Genomic DNA, 21,753 nt, shown 5'->3' with positions numbered 1-21,753 from the left:
ACAACCAATTACATCTATCCCAATATAAACACTGCCTATATTACATTACAGAAAAACAACAGTTAGTATGAGAAAAAGCCAAGAAATGATTAGCATCTTCAAGCAAAATCGTGGCCAAACTGAGCAGAGCCAAAACATTTGTTTGTTAGTTGGGGAAAAAAAAATTAGTCAAAGTATGAATTAATGTTAATCAACAATGGAGGCTATTTAGAAAATGTTGCGAGGATACGACTACCAAATAGTGATCTAATTTATAGGCGTAATAAGTTTGTTTCTAGCTAACTGTCTAATGATGTATTAACACTATCGAGATCAAAGCAGCAATCATGATGAATCAACGAGCAAATTATTAAAATAAGGGGAAATTCTATTTGCAACCATAAGTTTTTCTCTTCGCAACCACTACAGGTAAAATATTAAATTTTACTATTCACAACCACATTTATTACTTTGTCCAACTATTTATATACCAAATATACCCTCCAAACAACCATCCCTCAAAAAACACACCCCACGCGCATCCAAGTTGTTGTTCTTCTCATCAAACTCTGGTCTTCTTCCTGTTCTCCTTCTTCGTGCATCAAACCCTATTATTCTTCGTCTTCTTCTTCTTCAGACCACTTTCATAGACCACCGTCGACCTCTCGTCGTCGCCCACTTCGCTTGCCTCGCTCACCCTCTTTGTTGGAGTTTCCCGGAATCGTAGAAAATGCCCCTACAGTTAGGGGTTCCAGAACCGCGGGGTGAGGGGAAGCCCTCACCCCTAGAACAGCAATGTTCGGGGGGTAAAAGGTTCCCGGAACCCCGCGGTTCAGGATCCCCTAACCCCCCGAACAACGAGATTCGGTGGGTATAGGGTTCCTCGAATCTCACCCTTCATGGGGTAAGGGGTTCCCCTAACTTACCTAATTTCGCATAATAAAATTTGGATCAGATTAGGTTGAGTTATTGGTATCAAAAATTAAAATTAACTCAAAAAAAATTAAAATTAAAGCAATATTAATTCAAGAAAAATAAATATAATATTAATCCAAAGATTCAGGGCACGATGATTCGGAATAATTTATATACAAAATAATTATATATATAATTATAATATATATATATATATAATAGTATATATTATATATATAATAGTATCAATTCTCTCGAAGTATGAGAGAATTGCGGGAGAATGCAATTCTTCCGAATTCATGAATTCGGAAAAAATTGTTTTTCCCGAACTCATGGGTTCGAGAGAATTGATTTTTCCAGAATACATGGATTCAGGGTGCTTACCGAACCCTGAGGTTCAGGGTTTCCCAAACACCCAGAACGCTGAGGTTCAGGCGGTTAGGGATTCCCCTAACCCCAGGGTTTGGGAACCCCAAATCGCCCAAACCTCGGGGTTTGGGGCATCCCTTAGCCCCCGAACCTCGGGGTTCGAGGTTTCAAGGCACTGTATATTTTATTTTTTTAATTAATTTAATTTTTTTAATTCATCTTATCTAAATTATGTGATTGAATTAGTGATAGATATTGTAAATTGTGTTTTTTCTTACCGAAACAGGAATACTCGTTATCTTCTTTGTCAAATTCTGAGTAAATATTTGCGGATAATAATCATCAACGCTAATAGTAACTGGTAATTGGTTATGGCGAGAAAAATCGGACTAAGTAATGTTTGGTGTTAAATAATAGTGGTTGCGTAATGCTCGGTGTTGAATAATAGTGGTCGTACGATATCCAATTGTGGGTGAATAAAGTGATTGTGGTGATAGTGGTCGAAAAAGTAAATGCACGTGTTTAAAGAGTAATGATAGGTGGTTGAGGGTTAAATATTTAAATGAAGGATAAATATGAATTTTCATCTCAATATATTTTAAGAATATTAAAAATAAATTACGGAAAGTAAAAGAAATATTATTGCAAATAGAATTTCCCCAAAAGAAGAAGTAAATTGTAATTCAAATTCGATTCTCCTAGCTTTAAGGGCTAACAGAACTCTTAAATTAGATGCCAAAGAACATTTGAGATTTTTACATTTTGACAGAAATTGAAAGTAGACTTTCTATATCAAATTACAGGAAGATAAGTGAGACAAAAAAAAAAAAAAAAATTATGTCTGTATCTTCTAATTGCTTATAATCTTGTTTTAATTATTTTTTTTTTTTGCTAAATATTAAACAAACCAATAAAAAGTTTGGAGAATATTAGCTTGGGGCATGAATCAACATCCACTGGGAAAGGAGAACCCATAGGTCTCTCACTTCTAGATAATTGTTGACTAAAATAGAATTTAATCACCACTGATCTATCATATGGGACCCCTCAATCAAAACAATGTGGAATCCTAATATGCTTAAAATTGAATCAAACATCAAATCAGAAAAGGAGGTGGTTTAGGATTTATTGGTCAGAATAGGGTTGAATTGGGAACGGGCATTTTTTATTTTTATTAAATAAATAAATATATATTAATTAAAATTATTATATAAAAATAAAAAAAATTAACTTCATATCGTATTTTCATATATTATTATATATACACATTCTGCTATTAGCTTAAAATTCGTAATAGTTACTTAAAATTAATAAGAATTTATAATATACTTCTACTTATAGCTCATAATAGAATTATTATGAATTATTTTTAGAATGGGATTGAAGTATTATGAATTTTAAGTATCAGGTCGAGAATTATTTGTCAAATTTATTTATAAATATAACATTTTTGTTTTAAGTATAATGTTTATATTGTCTAAAACATTATTTTTTAATTACTAAATCAAGCTACCAAATGAATGGTCCAGAATCGAATCGGTTAGACCGATGTATTTGGTTCAATTTTGAAAACAACTTAGATATAATCTAAAACATTTTTTTTTTTTAATTCTTTTGCTTGCTCCTTTCTAATTTTAAATTTGAGCCTATTATACCTCATAAATGATGCTTTATTCATAAATGTTTTTTTTATTTTTAAATATTCAAAAAAAATCTCTCAATGAGTTATTTTTGCATTATATTAATTTTTCAAATTTTAGGAGTAAATAAAGATAAATTTTGTATATAAATTAATAGGTTTAAACTTTTGTATAAATACATGATGAGAATAAAGATGGGATGGATGAGAATAAAGATAAGTTGTCCAGGTAGAAATAAGGAAGGAAGAGGTCTTAATCCAAAGAGCCCATTGGCTAATCCTAATTAATAAGATTTTATTGTGCTTTATTCTTATTAAAATAGTTTTTCTTTTACTACATGTATGTATTATTCAAATCTAATTTATTTATTAGTAAAGTAGAAAATTACGCTTTAAACTTTAAAAATCTTTTAAATAGCTAGTTGAACATCAAAATTATATCTCAAATAAACTCTAAAAACTTTTGAACTTCTTAAAATTAGTTTTCGCTCTCCAATAATGCAAATTTGAAAATGTCATGTTATGGTTTTTTTTTATTTTGGTTTTTTGGTTCTTACTTTATGATTTTTATTATAGATTAATAAAAAATTTTAAAAATATACAAGTCATTGCGGCCAGTTCAATCTAACAATGACATACCTTATCGCTAATATTCTCAACGAGATAAAGGATTTCAGATAAGGGAGTTAGAAAATTTACTTGTTGTGATGATAGAACTAGATTTTTAGCTATGGTAGATATATAGTGGTGGTGGAACAACATCGAATATAGTGAGAAATAAAGTTTTAAAGTGATAAAAATAAATGCGACATATGAACGATGGCAGATATGAAGGCAGAGATGCTAGTAATGGTAGATCCAATGGCAAAGGGCTAAGGTGGAAGTGGACGCGAATGAAAAATGGGATAGTAATGGTGGCGGTGGGAAGAGGGTTTGATAGTAGTAGAAGATAGCAAGACTTTGAGCCGAGACAGAGATAGTTGTGAACTTAAAGGTAACAAGTAGTGACACGATGGTTGGAGTTCTATTTATATTCTATTCTTTATGTTTTAGTATTAAATTTTTGAATTTTTTAGTAAATTATATATATATATATATATATAGTTTTTTAAATTTAATAGAAAGAAACGAAAATGATACTATTGTGCTTAATTTTTAAAAACTCGTATATCATAACAAAGAAGATCAGATTTTTTTTTTCTTTTTTATAATATGTTTTTGTAATTTTCCCCTAAACAATCCGTTCTTCTTCAAGAGCACCTTATTGTTCAAATTTAATCTTAAGAAATTCAACAAAAAATGTAAGAAAATATAAAATTTTCTGTCTATAAAAGATAATTTCAAACCGCGCATAGCGTAGGTAAGTTATTTAATAAGGTAGTATTTGATAGTGAATATATAGATCAAAAAAAGTAATATATGGAAAGTATTTAAGATAAAAATATTTTTTATTATATTTATTAAATTTATTTGAGAATTATAAAAAAAAAAGTCATGTGACTTCTTATCTAAGTTTTTTCAGATAAATTTATCTCTTCTCCTATGCAAATAAATTTATCTTAATCCTTACATCCAGATAAATTTATCTTAGTTCTTACAGATAAGAAAAAATAGCACATGTATCCTCCAATGCATTCTAAAAACAATAACAAATAGTTTGATAAAAATCTTAGAATAGTTCCCAAGTTTATCTTCAGTATTTCATATATTGATTTGAAAAGCGTTCAAATATTATTTTGATATAACATTATCTTACTCATTATAACAAACGCAAACAACATAAATAAGTATCTAATTAACTTCATTTAAAATCTCTTCAATTAAAAAAAGTAAGAAAATTATAATTAAGATATATAAACATAAAGACTTATTTTAACTTAAATATAAATATTTTTAACAATTATATAACCAAATAATAAATTTTAAATGACGAATGACAAAAACAAATCATCTAATTTGAAGCTCGTTATAGGAAAAAAAATGATAAATTAACCATTATAATTGAAAAGAATAAAAAATAAACAATTATACTTCTAGAATTAAGTTTGAAAAGAATAAAAAATAAACAATTATACTTCTAGAATTAAGTTACGCTAATCATTATAATAGGTGTCGTGGAATGGTAATATCAAATTTTTTATTTTATTTTTAACTTGATGATCAAATTAATCACTATATTTTTAAGGGACGTTTGTTCATTAAGATATAGGGTGAAAAAGTCAAGATATGAAATGTATCTCGGACTTCTATTATTTTCAACATGTTTGTTAAGTTTATTTGACTATTCTTGAAAAATCATTAATGACCTATTATCTTGATCTTTCAAGATATATTTATCTTTTCCCCCTCAAGATAAACATATTTTAGTCTTTATAGATAAGAAAAAATTGACATTTGTGTCCTCTAGTGTATTTTAAAAATTTTAACAAACAGCTTCATTAAAATATTAGAATACTTCACAACTTTATCTTCACTATTCTATATTTTAATTCGAAAATCATTCCAAACTTATCTTAATACTCTCTTATCTTCATTTTAACAAACGTTAACTAAGTAAAATAAGTTGGGACAAATGTGATTTAATCCCAAATGGAATCGCGTGGCCAATTTCCAACTTATTTTCATAATTCATGCAATTTTTTTATGAAAAAATAATAAAGTATATATTTTAACTGCTGTCTTTATATATAAATTTTTATTTATTCACTTATTTTTTTTATTATTTTAAATATAATATCATAATTTTAAATTAATTGTACTCTTAAATTTTTTATTATTTTAATTACACTTTTAATTTTATTAGGTGTAATTAACTTAAAATCACATAATTTAGAATATAATTAAAATAAAAATAAAATTAACTCAAAATTATATAATTTAAAAATATATTTGAAATAACTAAAAAATCGAATGTTTATATATTTGCCAAAAATAAATCAATAGGAGAACTTTTACTTCTATATGTATATCTGTTGGTTTTCTTTTTCCAAACGCAGCCTCATTTCTTTTTGGGTGGTGGGTGTCGTGGTCGGCGTGCGCCGTCGTCTTGTTCCCTATTATTTGCGAAATTTATCTAAGTTTTGGAGTTTGATTCGATCTTTGATCTCTTCACTAGAAATCTCATTTCAGAGGCATCAATGACGATCGGCGCAGGAGGATCCAGCGTCGTTGGTGAGATTCAATTCCAACTGGATACATACACATTCCATCTACGTATTGTTTATATCGATGTAATATTGGGGCTCTCTATTGAAATTCTCATGTTTACCTGTTGTTTTGATTTCATTCCTGCCGTGTCGCTGTGTTCTTTTGTGAATTCATGGGTTTTAGGGTATTCTCCTACCAAAGGTATATGTGTTTGTGGGTTTTTCTCTTGTGAATTTATCTCTGCTATTATGATTGTTATTTCATATTTCTTTGTTATGATGCCTTATTTGTTTCAATTTTGATTTTATTGCTTCTGTTTCTTCTATTTGTAGATGGATCTTAGAGGATAAATTCTTTTGCACTATAGTTGTTATTGCTGCAACCAGGACTCCTCTCAATAAATTTTTCAATTGTTAATTGTACTATGAAACACTAGAGAGGGGCGAAATATCACTGCACATGGCACCTGAGCTAAAAGAATGAAAACCAACTCAGGAAACCTAATCGATCACTAAGCATTGAAGTTCTGTATAAATGGGTCAACAGCAATTGACATTCTCTGCTGCAAGACCAATCAAATAGGGAAATCACAAGTGTCTCAATGAATTATGACTTGACACCCTTTTCTATTTGAAGTAACTCCTACTCTCAGCCAAGTCCCGATAACCAGAGTTAGACAGAAAAACCTGGTTCAGTACTTATTATGTTTTGTGTTAAACTACTAGCCCCTGATGATCAATAACTGTACATATCTGATTCTTTGTGGCACAACATAGTCTTCCTCGAGAAGTTACATCAATAGGCTCATTTCTCTTGCCATGGACCACCAACATAACAACAAGGCCATTAGCCCTCATTCTCAGTTATCTCTTGTGCTTGCATCAGCGGACTCATTTTCAAAGAAACTGTAAGCCAGTCCCTTTCTGTTGGCTATCTTCTTCAAACTCCAATGACAAAAGGCACCCCTCTGTATAAGGAAAGAATGAAAAACCTGTAGAACTGTATACAGAGTGCTCATCCAAAAAGATGCAAAAGAGGGGAAAAAAAGGGAGCACCCTCTTTCATTCACAAAAAGAGGGAAAGGACAGTGTTCCCTTAAGAAAATGCAAAGAACTCTCAACATCATCAAAAGCTCTATTCGTTCACGCAAAATACTCCACTTCACACATTGAAGAATATCCAGAACGGACAAACAGGCATTATGAGGAAACTCCTTTGGTGCATGGATCCAAGTAGTTCTGCTTGTTGCAGTTGCAATTTTGTTGTTGGAGGATGCTATCAAGTGTCGTGACTTGATATTGTTTTTATGCAAATTTCTCTTCATCATTTCTATCTTTTGTTTTTAATTAAAAAAGAAGCTCTAAATCCTAAGAAAATTACAAAATTCCTTTTGTTGATACTTGATATTTCCTTTCAGAACCAGGCATGGGTTTGAATTTTAAAAAATATTTCACTACTAATCCTATACAATCCTAATGACAAGAATTCCTAATGACAAAGACCAAAGTTCTGAATCTTGCAATTACAATCCTCTTCCCACTACTACTACTGCAACTTGATCGAGTACAGGGAAATTTGTAAAGTAACTGCTTTTTTAGCATGAGTTATTGACTAGTTTTTTATTATAAAACTCACACTCATGTAGTCAAAGATGTCCGGTTGGATCTATTTGTTTCTTATTTTATATGTATATATGTATATGTTTAAATTTATTCATTTTTTCCTATTGCAAACCAAAGCTTCAGGGTCTATTTCTTGTAAATTTCTATCCTGTTAAGAATGAGAGGGGTTTCCATGGTTGCGTGAAACCATTGGGCATGTTATGCCAAACATAATTCTTACACCTAGTCTATCCCGCCTAGCAGTCCCAATTTTGGGTACTTGTACAATTGAATGGATTTCTTTTTTGGATTTAATGCGTATATGCAGATTGTATATTATTCAATATGATGTGAATTTGTTTTGTTGAATTTAATTGTGTTCTAATATGAGGAGGATATGGGCTTTACTTGAAACAATAATTATTATGCTAAATTAAGAGGTTGCCATTTGGTGTTGTGAGGATTGATTTTTGAGAATAAAATGATGCAAGCAATTGTACTATTAAAGAATAGAAGTGTGAGATGGAACCCATTATGTACTTTTTTGGTAACAAAAGAAGTGGACATTCAATTGGTTGCTCTTTTGAGATGAACTTTAAATTGTTAGCCTTCAAAACTGACAATCAACCATGTAACCTTAGGCCATGTGAAAATCCACTCTTTGATATGCTATGATGCACAAAAACTTCTCGAGGGCGCCGTTTCGGCATTTTCGAAATGTTTTCATTTCCCAAACGCCAAGAAAAGTTTCTGGCCTGCTTTTACAATTTTACAAATGTTATCTTGGGAGCACTTAGAATTAGTTTCTTTAGTCGGAATTCACTGCCTCACAAGCGCACACACTCACAACTTAAACGAATTCAAAGATCAAATAGATATGAAGAAAACAAAATGAAAAATTGACAAAAATTAAATCAAACCACAGAAGAACACAAAGTCTTATCCTGGTTCAGATTGCCGCTTAGGACAACCCTACATCCAGCCTCCAAAACCTCTGAGAGCAACCTTCCTTTGATTTACTAGAATGCGATCAATACAGAGAACTATTATATGACAACCTTTCCTCTTTTGCTTTCTCGTGAGAATAATACAACGCCTAAATGCCTAAACCACTGTCCTATTTATAGAAGATAGAACGTTAACTTCTAGGCACTTTATAACCGATATGGATATTACCGGTTTTAACCCCCAACTTAATTCTAAATACAAGTTAGTCACCGCCTATCTATACCCTTTAAATTCCGATGCATTCTTATTGCCAATCATCAGGATTACTCGAGACAACACTCTAACAAAAAAGTTTTCATGGTCGTTTCACAATATTAGGAAAATATCAAAAACACGTTTTCAATTTGGAAACTCGTTTCTATCCCCAAATAGAGTTGAAATTTTTTCCATCTCTAATTCGAAATTTTTAATTTTTTCTAGAATTTGTTTTCAAATTTTTTTTGAATGCATTATGAAATTTATGTTTATTTTTAGATTGAATAATTATTTTTCATAATTTTCTATATAAAAAATTATATTTACAAAAAGGCCCTTACATTTTTTATTTATTTATGCGTTTCACCTGTGTTCTTGTTTCCAAGGGCAGATCTAGGATTTTTTACCTAGAGGGGCTTCAAAAAAATTTTCCAACCGTGAGCTTCACCAATAAGAGAAAAACAAAAAGGCAAAAATGGGAGTTTAAGAGCTTTACATGCATATTTAACATAATTCATTAACTTAAAAAGAGAAAGCAAAAAATAAAAAAAAATTACCAAAAATGTGCAATACAAATACCTTATAAAACTACTTAAAGCCGCTACATGCTCATGCATTATCCTTAGGATAGCCCCAAGGAAAGACATATAAGAAGATACATCAATAAAGCATATGGCTAAAATCATTTTAACACATATGAAAATATTAATAAATAAGACATACTAAAAAGATAATCCTACCAAGGTTCCTTGACTAAGGCAACCTCTATATATCTTATCAAGATAGACTTAACTTATCTTTAACCAATATTCTAAATAAGAATACAAAACATATTAATAACCCTAAGAGAATATAACATAAGAGAACATTAAAGTTTTGGCATAAATGCAGTCATCATCAAAACATCCATAACATAAAACTCAACAGAGTTCACACAAGTTACTTGCAAAAATGCATTTGATTACATACAGTTTTTCACATCTCACAATCACAAAAGACAAACCTCCTTGAAGAAATATGGCCAAACATTCCTTAGCTTCAAGAAAGACATCATTTTTCTTTTGCTTTCATCAATATAGCACAAATGATCATTCAACAAGCTTAGTCTTCTCCTTAGAAGTACAAACTTCACTACTTTACACTTTCAATATGCTAACATGAGCAATGAAGCTCAATAACAGCTTTAAAAACAGTATTTTAACATGAACATAATGCCACACAACATACTTGAATGCAAGATAATGAATAACCATAGCATATGCATGCTTAAAGATGAACAAAAGCCATTTCACCCCTAGGCTTTCAAGCCAAGAAGGGGGGGGGGGGGGGGGGGGGGGGGGGAAGGGGGCTGGGCTTGGCTCCACTTGGGATTGGGCTTGGGCTGCTGGGGGGCTTGGAAAAAAAAATTATTATTTTTTAGGCCACAAAATCCATTTTTTTAAAGATTGGGTAGGTCCACCCCCTAGGTTCGCCCCTGCCTATTTTCTACTTTTTTTAAGAATGATGTTTTTCCGTTTCAGTTTCCATGCAGCCTAGTCGATATGAAAGACTTGGACATCCTTCTAAGAAGGTGCTTGATCAGATTTGGACTTGAAATGTGGGTGTGAATGATAATAAATTGATTCATTTGAAAGACTTATTGTTAGGTGCCGTGCTTTAAACACAAACACTCATTGGGCACACGCACACCTAGAACTAGAAAGCATGGGTATTTCTATGGTGTTTTTCTAATGTTAAACACTAACACTACTTAGCCAGGCTCCAACACATGTTCCCCAAATGTCCAAACATATCTTATTATTTTTTAATGCTCTTAGAATTGAACATACTTCGTTCACTTTATAACGCACATGTTTATCCTTTTCACATATAAAAAGTAGCAAATTTAAGAGCTGAAAAACTTGGAGGGAAAACATAAATGAAATAATGTTGAATTGCACCTAAGAATTCGTCTTTATGTTTTATGTTTCAGTAACCATTAAGTTTCAAAACATTCAGGTTGTTTGTAGATAGTATAAAGATAAGGACTTTTTCCTTAAACTTAGTTTTCAATGACTATTATGTTAAAACACATATCTTACTACTTTGTACAGTAAGAAAATATGCACCAAATAATAATTCCTTTGTGGCTTTTCTTGATTTTGTGAAAGTTGTTGTAATAATGTGTCACATTCCTAGGGTTAGCTAGGATTGTGATAGGAATTAGGAGAGAAATCAGAATTGTAGGAAGGGGGAAATCAGTAGAAAGAGAAAGAGATATTGAGAGAAAGGGAGGAGAAACGTGAGGGAGATTGGAGAGAAATCTTAAAGAGAGAATTAGAGTTTCTTTCATTCAATTCAAGCATGCATTTCTCTACATATTAGGGCCAATTTATAGGCTATTCAACAGTAAATGAAATCTGGAAAATAGCGCCCATGTGCTCTTAACAACTCACAAAATACCTCCTACTAACTACTACAACCTTATTACAATAATACCCTTCTAACTACCTTTGAGTTATGACATAATGTACCTGCACCTGTACCTGTATCTATGTCTTGGGTTCCTGGTTATTCTTCTTAACTTACTTTTGTTGGGCTGACTTCCAAATGTGTTTTGTTTTCTTAAAATCTTTTAGAATCTGTTATATTTGGGGCATTTAAGGGACACAGGTGCACATTGCATAAATGCACATGAAACAAGTAAAAAAAATGTTTGAAATCAAAGAACCATACACATATACCTATTTATACCTATTCCTCTTAGCATTTAGGTTTAAGTGAATCTAAAATCTAGAATTTCTAATTGGTTTTTGAATAGATCTTTCCTGAAGATGCATTAAAACTTTTCATGTAAAATTCATTTCAAATATAAAATATAACAATGATTATCTTGATGTAAAAGGTAGAACCTTTTTTTTTTTTAAATATTTGTCTATTGTGGTGCTCTTGCCATGTTGCATCTTGACACATGAGGGATGCATGTCAGATGTTTTTAGTTGCACATACTCCTGGTAAATACAGGTAGAGAGTTTGCTAATATATTATACATAAGATCCTTGATAGGGATATTTTGATTTTGATTTTAAAATAAGGTTTAGATTAGGTTTTATCTTGTTCTCTTTTGATTTATTATAGTTGGTTAGATGATAGAATTTTATTGAATTTTATTTGATTTGCGGATTACATGGAGTTTTATTTGATTTTAGAGATTATAATCATTTTCTATTAGTTGTTATCTTTTAGATAGATTATCTTTTAATTGCCTATAAATAGGCAACATAATGTAACCTTTTATTCAGACTTGATGATTGGATAATACTGCTTCCCCTTCTTCTCTTTCAGATTCTTCTCTTCTTCTTCTTCTTCTTCTTCTTCTTCTTCTTCTTCTTCTTCTTCTTCTTCTTACTTTCTGCAATTGTCCCTACTGTCCCACATCAATCCTCTTTCCACGTGTTAGATGGTTGAAATTGGTTTGCAAGCATAATTTTCCCTTAAATAAATAAATAAGTATTTATATTTTAATTGTAAAATTTAGTTATTATATTTATTTTTTAGCATGAAAATTAGATGAATCCTACACTTAGCACATACCTGCCTTGACCTTTGGCTTGAGTCTATGTTGAAGATGTATTGGTTTTCATCAAGTTTGTTTTCTGCTGGAAGTTGAGACGTTTGCTGAATTATCTAGATGTGCCAATTTTCAGTACGTAAGGTCAAGTGCTGTGCACAAATTTTTCTTTAAAGAGAATCTAGGTACTTGTTGCTCTGCAATTCCAATCCTTCCTATTTTTGTATGCAAGGGGAGTTTAAAAATTTGTTATTGATATGCAGTTCCTAGGAACTTCAGATTGCTTGAGGAACTTGAATGTGGGGAGAAAGGTATTGGAGATGGTTCTGTTAGCTATGGAATGGATGATGTTGATGATGTTTATATGCGATCTTGGACTGGCACCATAATTGGCCCCCACAATGTAATTACCCTTTCTGCTCCTTTTCTTATCTTCTTTCTATTCCACTTTTTAATTCCAAAAGAAGTATATTCTGTTTTGTTTCTTTGTTGACACTCCATAAATTATTGTTGGTTTAGAGAATCAAAATCAATTTTTTCATGCTTGTCAAGGGTTCCTTTATGATATGTGTCATGCCTTTGTTACTTCCAGCAGTAACATCTTTTGTTTGATTCTGTAGGTTAGTCTGTGATTGGTTATTGTATAAAGTGTACTAAGTGTTCCATTGTGCTTTCTGAGTATTGGTTTCTTCTGGTACCCTTGATTTTGCGTTTTCTGATTCTTTGGATTTAATTATTGGATAAAGTCAAGAGAGATATATTGAGGGAAAATCATCAAACATGTTGGAGAAAAAACATGTTCTCAGGTTCCATTGGCAAGTTTGTAATTGAATTAGTTCAAGAGAGGTGCATTGAGCAAAACATTATCAAAATGATGGAGAAAAGGCTTGTTCATGAGTTCCTCAAGTTATGATTTTCAAATATATGATTTCTTTATGATGTTTAAATAGGATGATCCAGTATACAAATTCATTATAAGAGAAAATCATGAGTATGCTTTGGGTTCAACTATTCACACTTTTTTTTGCAGTCCACAAAATATATAACTCAGCTGATACCATCCATAAAGGAGACTGCTACATTATAAGTTTGGTTTATACAAGGAGATAGACTTTGAGCTAATTTCTGACTTTCTGTATTGTTTAGGAAATAGGAGAAAACACGGTAGTAATTTAGAGGAAGCATTCATGATTTTTGACATGGTGATGATTGCTACTCTTTTGGAGAAAGGGGTATCAAATAAATCTTTTGGTACTTGCGATGCAGTCATAACTAGTGGGAAAAATGGAGGTGCATTGAGTGGATTGTCTATCCTCGATATGGAGGAGAATCTCTATGCCCATCCTTTTTGACTTGTAAGATGAACTGATTACCATTTATTTAGAATATTGTGGTATTTGTTGTTTGTGAATAACATGGCTGTACATTAAGCAAATAAGGTACCAGTTCTATCAAAATGTCAGTTTTGGAATGATCCTAATTGTGTTGAGGCAGCAGAATATTGATATCTAAGATCAGGTTTTGTTGCTTGGATTGATTTTATTGGAGATTGCTAGTATATGGAGATCATTTCCAGATAATTAACGTGAGATTGATGATCATAGAGATATTAGTGTATTGTATACAAAAGGTTGGCTGGAGAGGACAGGAATGTAGTATGCCACACATTCATAATGAGGGTAAACTTGCAGATATTATTAAATTTTTTAGCTATTTTTGTTTTAGCAATTAGATATATGATGAAATAATACAATCTAGTCTGTTGTCATGTCGAATTAATTATACAAAAACAGGTTTCTTGGAAGATGACAGTCAAATTTTCCCTTAAAATTTTCAAGTCAAAACTCTAATATTTAAGAGGACAGGCATGAAAAAACATTGGACGCTATGGCCACTAAAGGGAAGTGTTCCATGTTCTGTAATGTCATGGCAAGTCATAATTCCCAAGGCATTAGCATTTTGCAGTAACATTATTATTTTTCTACAACGACATATATTTAGGATAAAACATGGCAGAATATTAAGTTAGATATCTATTTTGACATACTATTTTTCTTATGTTGTTTGTTACTCTGTCAATGGTCAGAGTCCAGGTGCTTGAAAAGAAGTTATTTGACAAAGTGAAATGAAACAATACTTGATGTAGGAACAGATGCTTTGTACAACCTTATTAGAAGAATAGTGGGCATTTAAATGCGGATTAATGAATTAATGAATTCCTTGTTTATTTGAATTATCAGTACAATATACAGGGATAGTAAGGGTAGCCAAAAGTCATGTTTGTGGGTGTCTACTTAGCACATTTATGGTTGTTCCTGAACAGTAGGGTTGAAGGGGCAAAAATTGGTTCCTTTGGGGCATGTTATCTTTCTTGTAGATTATACTAGTTTGGTTCTGTATTTTGCTTGCTCTATTATATCTCTATATAACTCATAATTAAATCATGTTCTTTCAGAGTGTGCATGAAGGTCGCATTTATCAATTGAAGCTGTTCTGTGACAAAGATTATCCTGACAAGCCTCCTAGCGTTCGTTTCCATTCACGCATCAACATGACTTGTGTGAATCATGAGACTGGAGTGGTAACTTTGTGATTTTATTTGTATATTTTATTGTTTAACTGTTCATTTGCACGTAACATGGCATCTCCTATTGGCTTTGGGCATTAGTGAGCAACAAATATGCCCATACAAGTATGTTGCTGGATGGCATATTTTCATTTCTCATCTTTTGGGGATTGAAGATCTTGGTGCTGTTTAATTGAAAGTCTTTTGTCGAGTTTCTATCTGTACTCCTCCCACCCTAAACCTCTTCCGTGTGGAATGAAATTATGCATTCAACATTTCAATCGTACTGTTTTAGAAAGTGAGCAAAATTGTTACAGGAAATACTTATTATTCCCTGAAGTTTTATCCCGGGACTGTATGATTTTCCTATATACCTATCTTTTGCTTTGGGGGGTATAATGTGAGCATTTGTTCTGATTGTTTGCAGATTGAGGCTAAGAAATTTGGCATGTTGTCGAATTGGCAACGAGACTACACAATGGAACACATACTGACCCAGCTGCGAAAAGAGATGGCAGCACCCCACAACCGAAAGCTTGTCCAGCCTCCAGAAGGTACCTATTTCTAGCGAGGAAGAAGTCTACTTAGTGCTCCTGTCCTAGTTGAAGTCTGGAAATGTTGTCAACTGCATTTACCTGGTGCTCATATATATATATATATATATGAACTGTGTATTGGTGTTAGTAGAAGTGAACAAGCGAGGCTGCTGCTCTCTCTCTTGGCCTATCTATCCTGTGGGAAGTTGTATTCATTGTTGACGTTGTGTATGGGCTTTGTCTCGTCTTCCTTGCGTTGTAGCTATAAATGGCAGTGTGAAACATTGCTCAATCTTTAATTCTTGGGCTCTTTTAGTTTCTGTTCTTCTTTAACTTGCCTCCCACCCCAGGATTACAAATTAAATCCTTGATCTAGAAGTATATAATATGAATTCGTACGCTTAGTTATGTGTCACATGTTTTAAGAATATGGCTATTGTAGGGGTGGAAAACACAACATTATTGAGTTTTTACCAAATTACAATATCGACTTTCACATTTCATGGCGTCTCGAACCCTAGGGTTTGGGGGGCCATGGAACTGGGCATGCAAGCAGACACACTAGCAAGAATGAAAGGCAACCGCGACGACTGCCCTTCATGGCTTCCCGAACCCCAAGGTTTGGGGGCCGTGAAAGGGGTCACCTCCAGCGAGTACGGCTGTTTCCCTGGCATTCAGTGATTGTGTATATATATTGATGATGATCTTTGAGATCGATAATCACGTGTTGTCTCGACGAATGGACTTCGGGAGTAGAAGTTTCGGACTTAGCTATGTCTGGCCTCGGGAATGTAACCTGCAAGACAACGGAGTAACGGGACTAAGATCCCCTGGTGTAGACTCCGACGTTCAAGTCAGTAGAATAAATGTGGGTACCAAAAAGTGTAAAAATTGGAGACTTGTCGTGAGGGCCCTTGTATTTTATTAGCAAGTCCGTTATAGGGTACTTGAGATAAAGCCCGAGGTAGGCAGGCACGGCTCCCGGGGACCCCGGTCAAATTGGAAAGAGTCTCATGGTTTGGTTCGAATTTTTTGGACTCCACTATGGATTGCTCTATAAGTGTTGCCACATGTCCTTTAACTAGTCGTATATGATTGTTCCTCATTCTGTTTTGTGGTCTTGCCACGTGTCAACCTCTTGGGCGATCAATGTGGCAAGCGAGACTGCTAGTGTGCAGGGAGTATTTTAGTAATTTAGATAATGCCATATCACTTGCCTTCTACTCCTTAAGCCGAGCTGAAAATCATGCTAAGTCGAGAAGTAGCCTAATTTCTATAGTCATTTAAGTGTGGACTTTCCCCGACGTGAAGTCATTTGAATATGAATCTCTTACTTAAAAATAGTCATTTATTACATTGAAATTATAAGAAGTGTTTGGTTGGAGGGGTTAGGTCCTTCTATATAAACCTAAGGCCCCACCCCTCAATCATCACTTCACTTGATAGTTATGCTCCTAACTTTTGAGGTCAGTCTTTCCATTTCTTCTCCTTTTTTACTTCTTCCTTTCCTTTTCTTTTTTTTTTTTTTAAAAAAGCCCTTTCAAGGCCAAGCTCGGCACAACCAGGGTCGGCCTGCCCGAGCTTGGCCAGGGGCCAAGCACGACCTGGCCAAGGTCGGAGCTCGGCCGTCTGGGGCAGGGGTCGAGCTTGACCTTGGCTGGGCTCAATCAGGCCGAGGTCGGCCACGACCGATCCTCTTTGGGGCTTTTGCCTCGCTGCTGCCTTTTTTTTTCATTTAATATATATATATATATATATATTGAAACTTTGGCTTAACTAAACTGTTTCTTGTTACTTTCATCGCAGGCGTGGTTGAGGGTTCCCAAGCTAGGCCATGTCTGTTGAGCTTCCCTTTAGCTCATGCCCAGCTCCAGTTTTCCTTTCCTGACTTATGTCCTCTTGCTCCCGGTCAATTCTTCTTCTTCTTCATCCTCTTCCTTGGGCTCAGAAACCTATAGTACTATAGTGAGGAATTGAGTCTAGAATTATCCAGTTCCTCCCACGATCACTTTTGCAGGCCCAAAAAACCTAAAGAAGCTTTTCCTCATCTTTCCTTGGAGTCCTGTCTGAGCAGTTATCCCAACTTAGAGAACTTATCTAAGGATTTGACTATCGACCACTCCACCATAATCGAGAAGGAGTTGATTCCTTTCTCCAATAAATACCATCTCATTCTCGATGATTATTGGTATAGAGAACCCAGGGGCTTGAAAGCCCACCAAGCCCCCTATGGTTATATCACCGTGTATAAGTAAGCCCTTGCTACCGGCCTTAGGTTTTCCCATGCGGCTCTTGTAATCGAGGTGTTTTTTGCTGTGAAGTTATGTTTTTCTCAGTTGACTCCCAATAGGTGGAGGTGTCTTGCTACATTCGTTCTCTGTTGTCGAGCTCGAGATATCGAGCCTAATGGTCATCTCTTTTTTTAGAATATTTAAGGTGGTTCCTGTTAGCAAGACTGAACCTCGGTTCGCTTTCTCTCCCCTCAATCACCGTCAATTCATAATTGATAATCATACCTCAATAAAATGATGGAAGAGTAGGTTTTTTTTTACTGGCCTGAAAGACAATGATGTCAGTTTTTGGGTGCTAGTTGAGTGGGTTTTCCAGCCTTCAAAGATCCGTAATCCTGAGGTCTTGCATGATGAGGTTCGTAACATTCGGATTTTGAAAGAGTTGAACCTTATCAACGCTCGGGTATTGATATGTGACCATACCTTGTACTTGGGGGGTCTATCAACTCATGTCTGCTCCGAGCCCGATGTTACTGTGGGTAGTCTCTTCTTCCACTGTTTTTGTACCTTTGATTTGTTGTTTTCCTTGCTACTAACATCTTGCTTGTACTTTTGCAGCTGAAATGGTGAGCACGACCTTCATCTGGGGAAAGAATAAGCAGAGACCCGCGGAGGGTGAGGGAGCCACCGCCTCCAAGAAAAGGAAAGTTGCCATGGATCCCTCCCCCGCCGGGGAGAAGGAGTCTAGCCATCTTAGGAGAAAGAAAACTTCTCAACCCTCGATACAACTGATCACAGCATCCGATTCTCCCATATACTGTCCAGACCACATTCCTAATTGGAGAGTGAAGGAGAGCAATCTCAGTCGAAACAACCAAGTAGCGAGACGAATGATTCATCACTTTGCCACTTCTGCCGACTGTCAAGTGTTGGCTAAACATTCCTCAGAGGCAGTGGAGGCCTCCTTGTGTAAGCATCTAACCCAGGTAACCCATTTTACCTTATTGGCATTTTTTAGTCTCAGTTATGCTGCCCTTACTCACTTCGCTTATTGCAGGTGGTCATGCTTATTTCAAACTTCTCTAGACGCTTTGCCCAGGCTTCTAAGAGAACCCTTGAACTGGACACTCAATTGCACGAGAGGAATGAGACAGTAGAGAGTCAAAGGAAGGACTTAGAAGAGTTGGCCTCCGAGCGACAATCTTTGGGCCACCACATTCAGGAGCTCGAGGAGGAGCTATCCCGAGTGAACTCCCTCAATCGCAAATACGAACGCAAGTATGCCAAACCTACCAAACTTCCTGAGGTGGAGGAGTTCATCCAACAGAACCTGCAAGAGGCTTGGAGGAAAGGATTCCAAGCGCATGCTACTGAGGTTTTACGAGCTCACCGAAATTTGGACATGTCCAATGTTCGATCCATTGAAGAGATTGTAGCCAAGCTAGATGAGGACTCGGAGATGACAGACGATGAAGACACTCCTCTTGATGCTTGAGTTTTTTTTCTCATTTTCTAGGTAGGACTTTTGTACTTCATCCGACATCATGTATTGGGCTACTTGCTTTTAATATAATGTATAATACCCCATATTTTTGTGAAGATGCTACGTATTTTAAGTGAGTTTAAAATACCGAAAATATGTTTGAATTGACAATGAGTGACCGAATCAGTCGTAGGGAGTGCCCTAGAGCTTAGATACCTAAGGACAAAGGTATAATTTTAACGAGCGTCTCGGGGTGAGACTTATTGCACTGAAAGAAATCAAATCAGAAATGGTTTTCGGTTAAGCTAAGTTATAACCTAAAAATACCGAATGATGGTAAGGGGCTTCCGAAAAATCGTATATATTGAGTAATTTTGAGTTAATAATCTTGGGATTTTAAGTATCTCGATAAATTTGATGTTTGAGGGTATAATTCTAATTAGAGAAATTATCCAAATGAAAGAATGATGAAATTATGAGCTTAGGTGGTGAAATGTTAAAGTTGAAAACTTGAAATATGGGCCAAAGTGTTATTTGAAAGAAGTTTAGGGTTTTAGCTTGGATTTCAAAAGATGGATTAACTCTAGTTTTGGATTTCAAAAGCCACTCAATTATGGCTTTGAGTCTTTGGAGTCCATGGCTAAGATTGTGACAAGTGGCATAACACCATTGGTTGAAGGATTCTATAAATAGGCACCTTGAGTTGCTCTCAAACCATTCCAAACAAATTTGAGGAGTGAAGCACTCTAAGAGGAGGAGCTTGCTCTAGAGAGAGAGAAGGAGGTTCGGCAAGAAGGCGGGAAGAAAGCGGCGAAGAAGCGGCGGAGAACGAGCCTCGTCGGAGTTGCGGGTCTTCGCCGGAATTCGCCAAAATCAGTCAGAAAAAAAGCGAGGTAAGTCCGATTTTTTTTGATAATCTTGTAGAGGGGGAAGAGAGGGTCGCGTAGGTTCAAACGGGGGTCGAATCGGAGTTAAAACGAGGGAGATATGGCCGAAATACCAAACCGAGGCGTTGCTGTCCGAAACTGCTGGGCAGCGCGTGAAATACACGCGCCGGATAATGGCTGCGCGTGGGGGCGCGTGTCCATCCTCCTTGGGGCGCGTGAGGGCGCGTGATGGGTCCTTTTTACATGAAATTTTCTAGTTATGCCCCTACTTTAATAACCTTCAACTCTATGTAAAAATATTTGAGGTTAGATTTACCAAAACACATATTTTCTGCAGAAACCTAGCCCGTTTGTTGTAAAATTATATCGTCGAAGAGATAACTCAACAAGGTGAGACTCCGTGAGACTCCTATACTCCAAATCCTATTTTTTATTCTCTTATGGGAGACTTCTATTGCATGAGACGTATTTCGTGAAGTTCTTACACATAAACGCTTGTTATTCTCTTACGTGAAATCATGATGCATATACGAAATGTATTTTTCTGAAAATTATATGCTATTGGCTTTTTAACTGTTGCATTTATAAAATTCGTGTGGCCATACTGTTGTACCTATTTATTGTTGGCCGAGGGCAAAAGTCGGAGATCCCCCGAGAGGCGCTGTGCGTGCGCCATCGAGAAAGCTCTCGTGGGGAAGACCGTGAGTCTAAGGCACAACAGATGTGGTGCTTGCATGAGTTCTATGAAGTTGGGCCGAAGTGACATGATTAGGGACCTCCCGAGAGGCGCTATGCGTGCGCCATTGAGAAAGCTCTCGTTGGAGGAGGCTGACGTGTTCACGAGGCACTTCAGAGTAGTTCTCGTTGTCTTCTCATACATTTTATACCTGATCATGCATCGATATAAACTGTTTTTGGAGTTTCTCACTAGAAGATTCATCTTCTAATTGGACTATGTCCCTGGAATATTCAAACGTTCCAGGTTCGACGAGCGGCTATAAGGGAAAGGAGGTAGCTGAAGAATTAGCTTAAATTACTGCTTGTAGCATGTTTAGCATATTTTTATTTATGCGTGAATCTATGTAATTTTGGATATGTTTAAGACGTTCAGTTATATCTTGCGAGAGATGATGTTCATGTAATTCATTTTGTAAACGTCTTGAACAATTTTATGATAAATAAAGTATTATGGTTGTGAACCATATCAGGTTCGATCTAGCTTCCGCATTCGAGATTTTAACGCCTGTCTTAGCTATTTGATTATTGGGTTTGTTAAGCTGAGAAGGTTTAAATTTGGATTTTTGGGATATTATGTGATGTATGACAGCTATTGTGATATGGAAAAAAAATTTATATTCCTGAAATCCTAAGTTATAACACGCTCAAGAAATTTGGGGTGTTACATAATGCCTTCCTACTTTGACTCTTCACTTTTTGATTGTGAATATACAAGCTAGGACTAGTTAAACCCTGATTCTTTGCATAGTTGAAAGGGATTAATCCAACCCTTGATCCTCCTTTAGTTGACAGATTAAAGGGGATGGTCTAGGGCTATTGACTCTTGAATTTTAGCAACTCCCTCGCGAATGAGGGTGTTGGGCTCTGACTATTAGTCCGCCTTCGACTTGAGGACGACCTAAGGCTCTT

The 21,753-nt window shown here is 34.9% G+C and overlaps 2 protein-coding genes and 1 long non-coding RNA gene across 3 annotated transcripts; all 3 read left to right on the top strand.

Moving 5' to 3' along the window:
• The first annotated feature begins 5,885 nt into the window (after positions 1-5,885).
• LOC127813443 (ubiquitin-conjugating enzyme E2 variant 1C-like) lies at positions 5,886-15,804 on the top strand. Its single transcript, XM_052354407.1, has 4 exons — positions 5,886-6,073; positions 12,667-12,806; positions 14,859-14,984; positions 15,397-15,804. The coding sequence occupies exons 1-4, from the start codon at positions 6,040-6,042 to the stop codon at positions 15,535-15,537; spliced, it is 441 nt and encodes a 146-aa protein (XP_052210367.1). The 5' UTR covers positions 5,886-6,039; the 3' UTR covers positions 15,538-15,804.
• A 152-nt stretch (positions 15,805-15,956) lies between these two features.
• LOC127813432 (uncharacterized) lies at positions 15,957-19,305 on the top strand. Its single transcript, XM_052354396.1, has 3 exons — positions 15,957-18,271; positions 18,355-18,722; positions 18,794-19,305. The coding sequence occupies exons 2-3, from the start codon at positions 18,360-18,362 to the stop codon at positions 19,229-19,231; spliced, it is 801 nt and encodes a 266-aa protein (XP_052210356.1). The 5' UTR covers positions 15,957-18,271; positions 18,355-18,359; the 3' UTR covers positions 19,232-19,305.
• Positions 19,306-19,854: 549 nt separating this feature from the next.
• LOC127813428 (uncharacterized) lies at positions 19,855-21,313 on the top strand. The gene is made up of 3 exons (XR_008026108.1): positions 19,855-20,112; positions 20,444-20,496; positions 21,089-21,313. It is a non-coding gene; the product is annotated as an uncharacterized LOC127813428 (long non-coding RNA).
• Positions 21,314-21,753: the final 440 nt, after the last annotated feature.

The sequence above is a fragment of the Diospyros lotus genome, chromosome 1, assembly GCF_014633365.1.
Source record: "Diospyros lotus cultivar Yz01 chromosome 1, ASM1463336v1, whole genome shotgun sequence".
Classification (NCBI taxonomy): Eukaryota; Viridiplantae; Streptophyta; class Magnoliopsida; order Ericales; family Ebenaceae; genus Diospyros; species Diospyros lotus.
This window is presented reverse-complemented; position numbering and strand designations above follow the sequence as displayed.

What these genes read in the sequence shown, in the direction of transcription:
- LOC127813443 (XM_052354407.1), top strand. Translation starts at nt 6,040, where the DNA reads ATGACGATCGGCGCAGGAGGATCCAGCGTCGTTG. An exon ending in CCATAATTGGCCCCCACAAT is followed by an intron (nt 12,807 to 14,858) that starts GTAATTACCCTT and finishes ATGTTCTTTCAG; the next exon opens with AGTGTGCATGAAGGTCGCAT. An exon ending in TGAATCATGAGACTGGAGTG is followed by an intron (nt 14,985 to 15,396) that starts GTAACTTTGTGA and finishes GATTGTTTGCAG; the next exon opens with ATTGAGGCTAAGAAATTTGG.
- LOC127813432 (XM_052354396.1), top strand. Translation starts at nt 18,360, where the DNA reads ATGGTGAGCACGACCTTCATCTGGGGAAAGAATAAGCAGAGACCCGCG. An exon ending in TGTGTAAGCATCTAACCCAG is followed by an intron (nt 18,723 to 18,793) that starts GTAACCCATTTT and finishes CGCTTATTGCAG; the next exon opens with GTGGTCATGCTTATTTCAAA.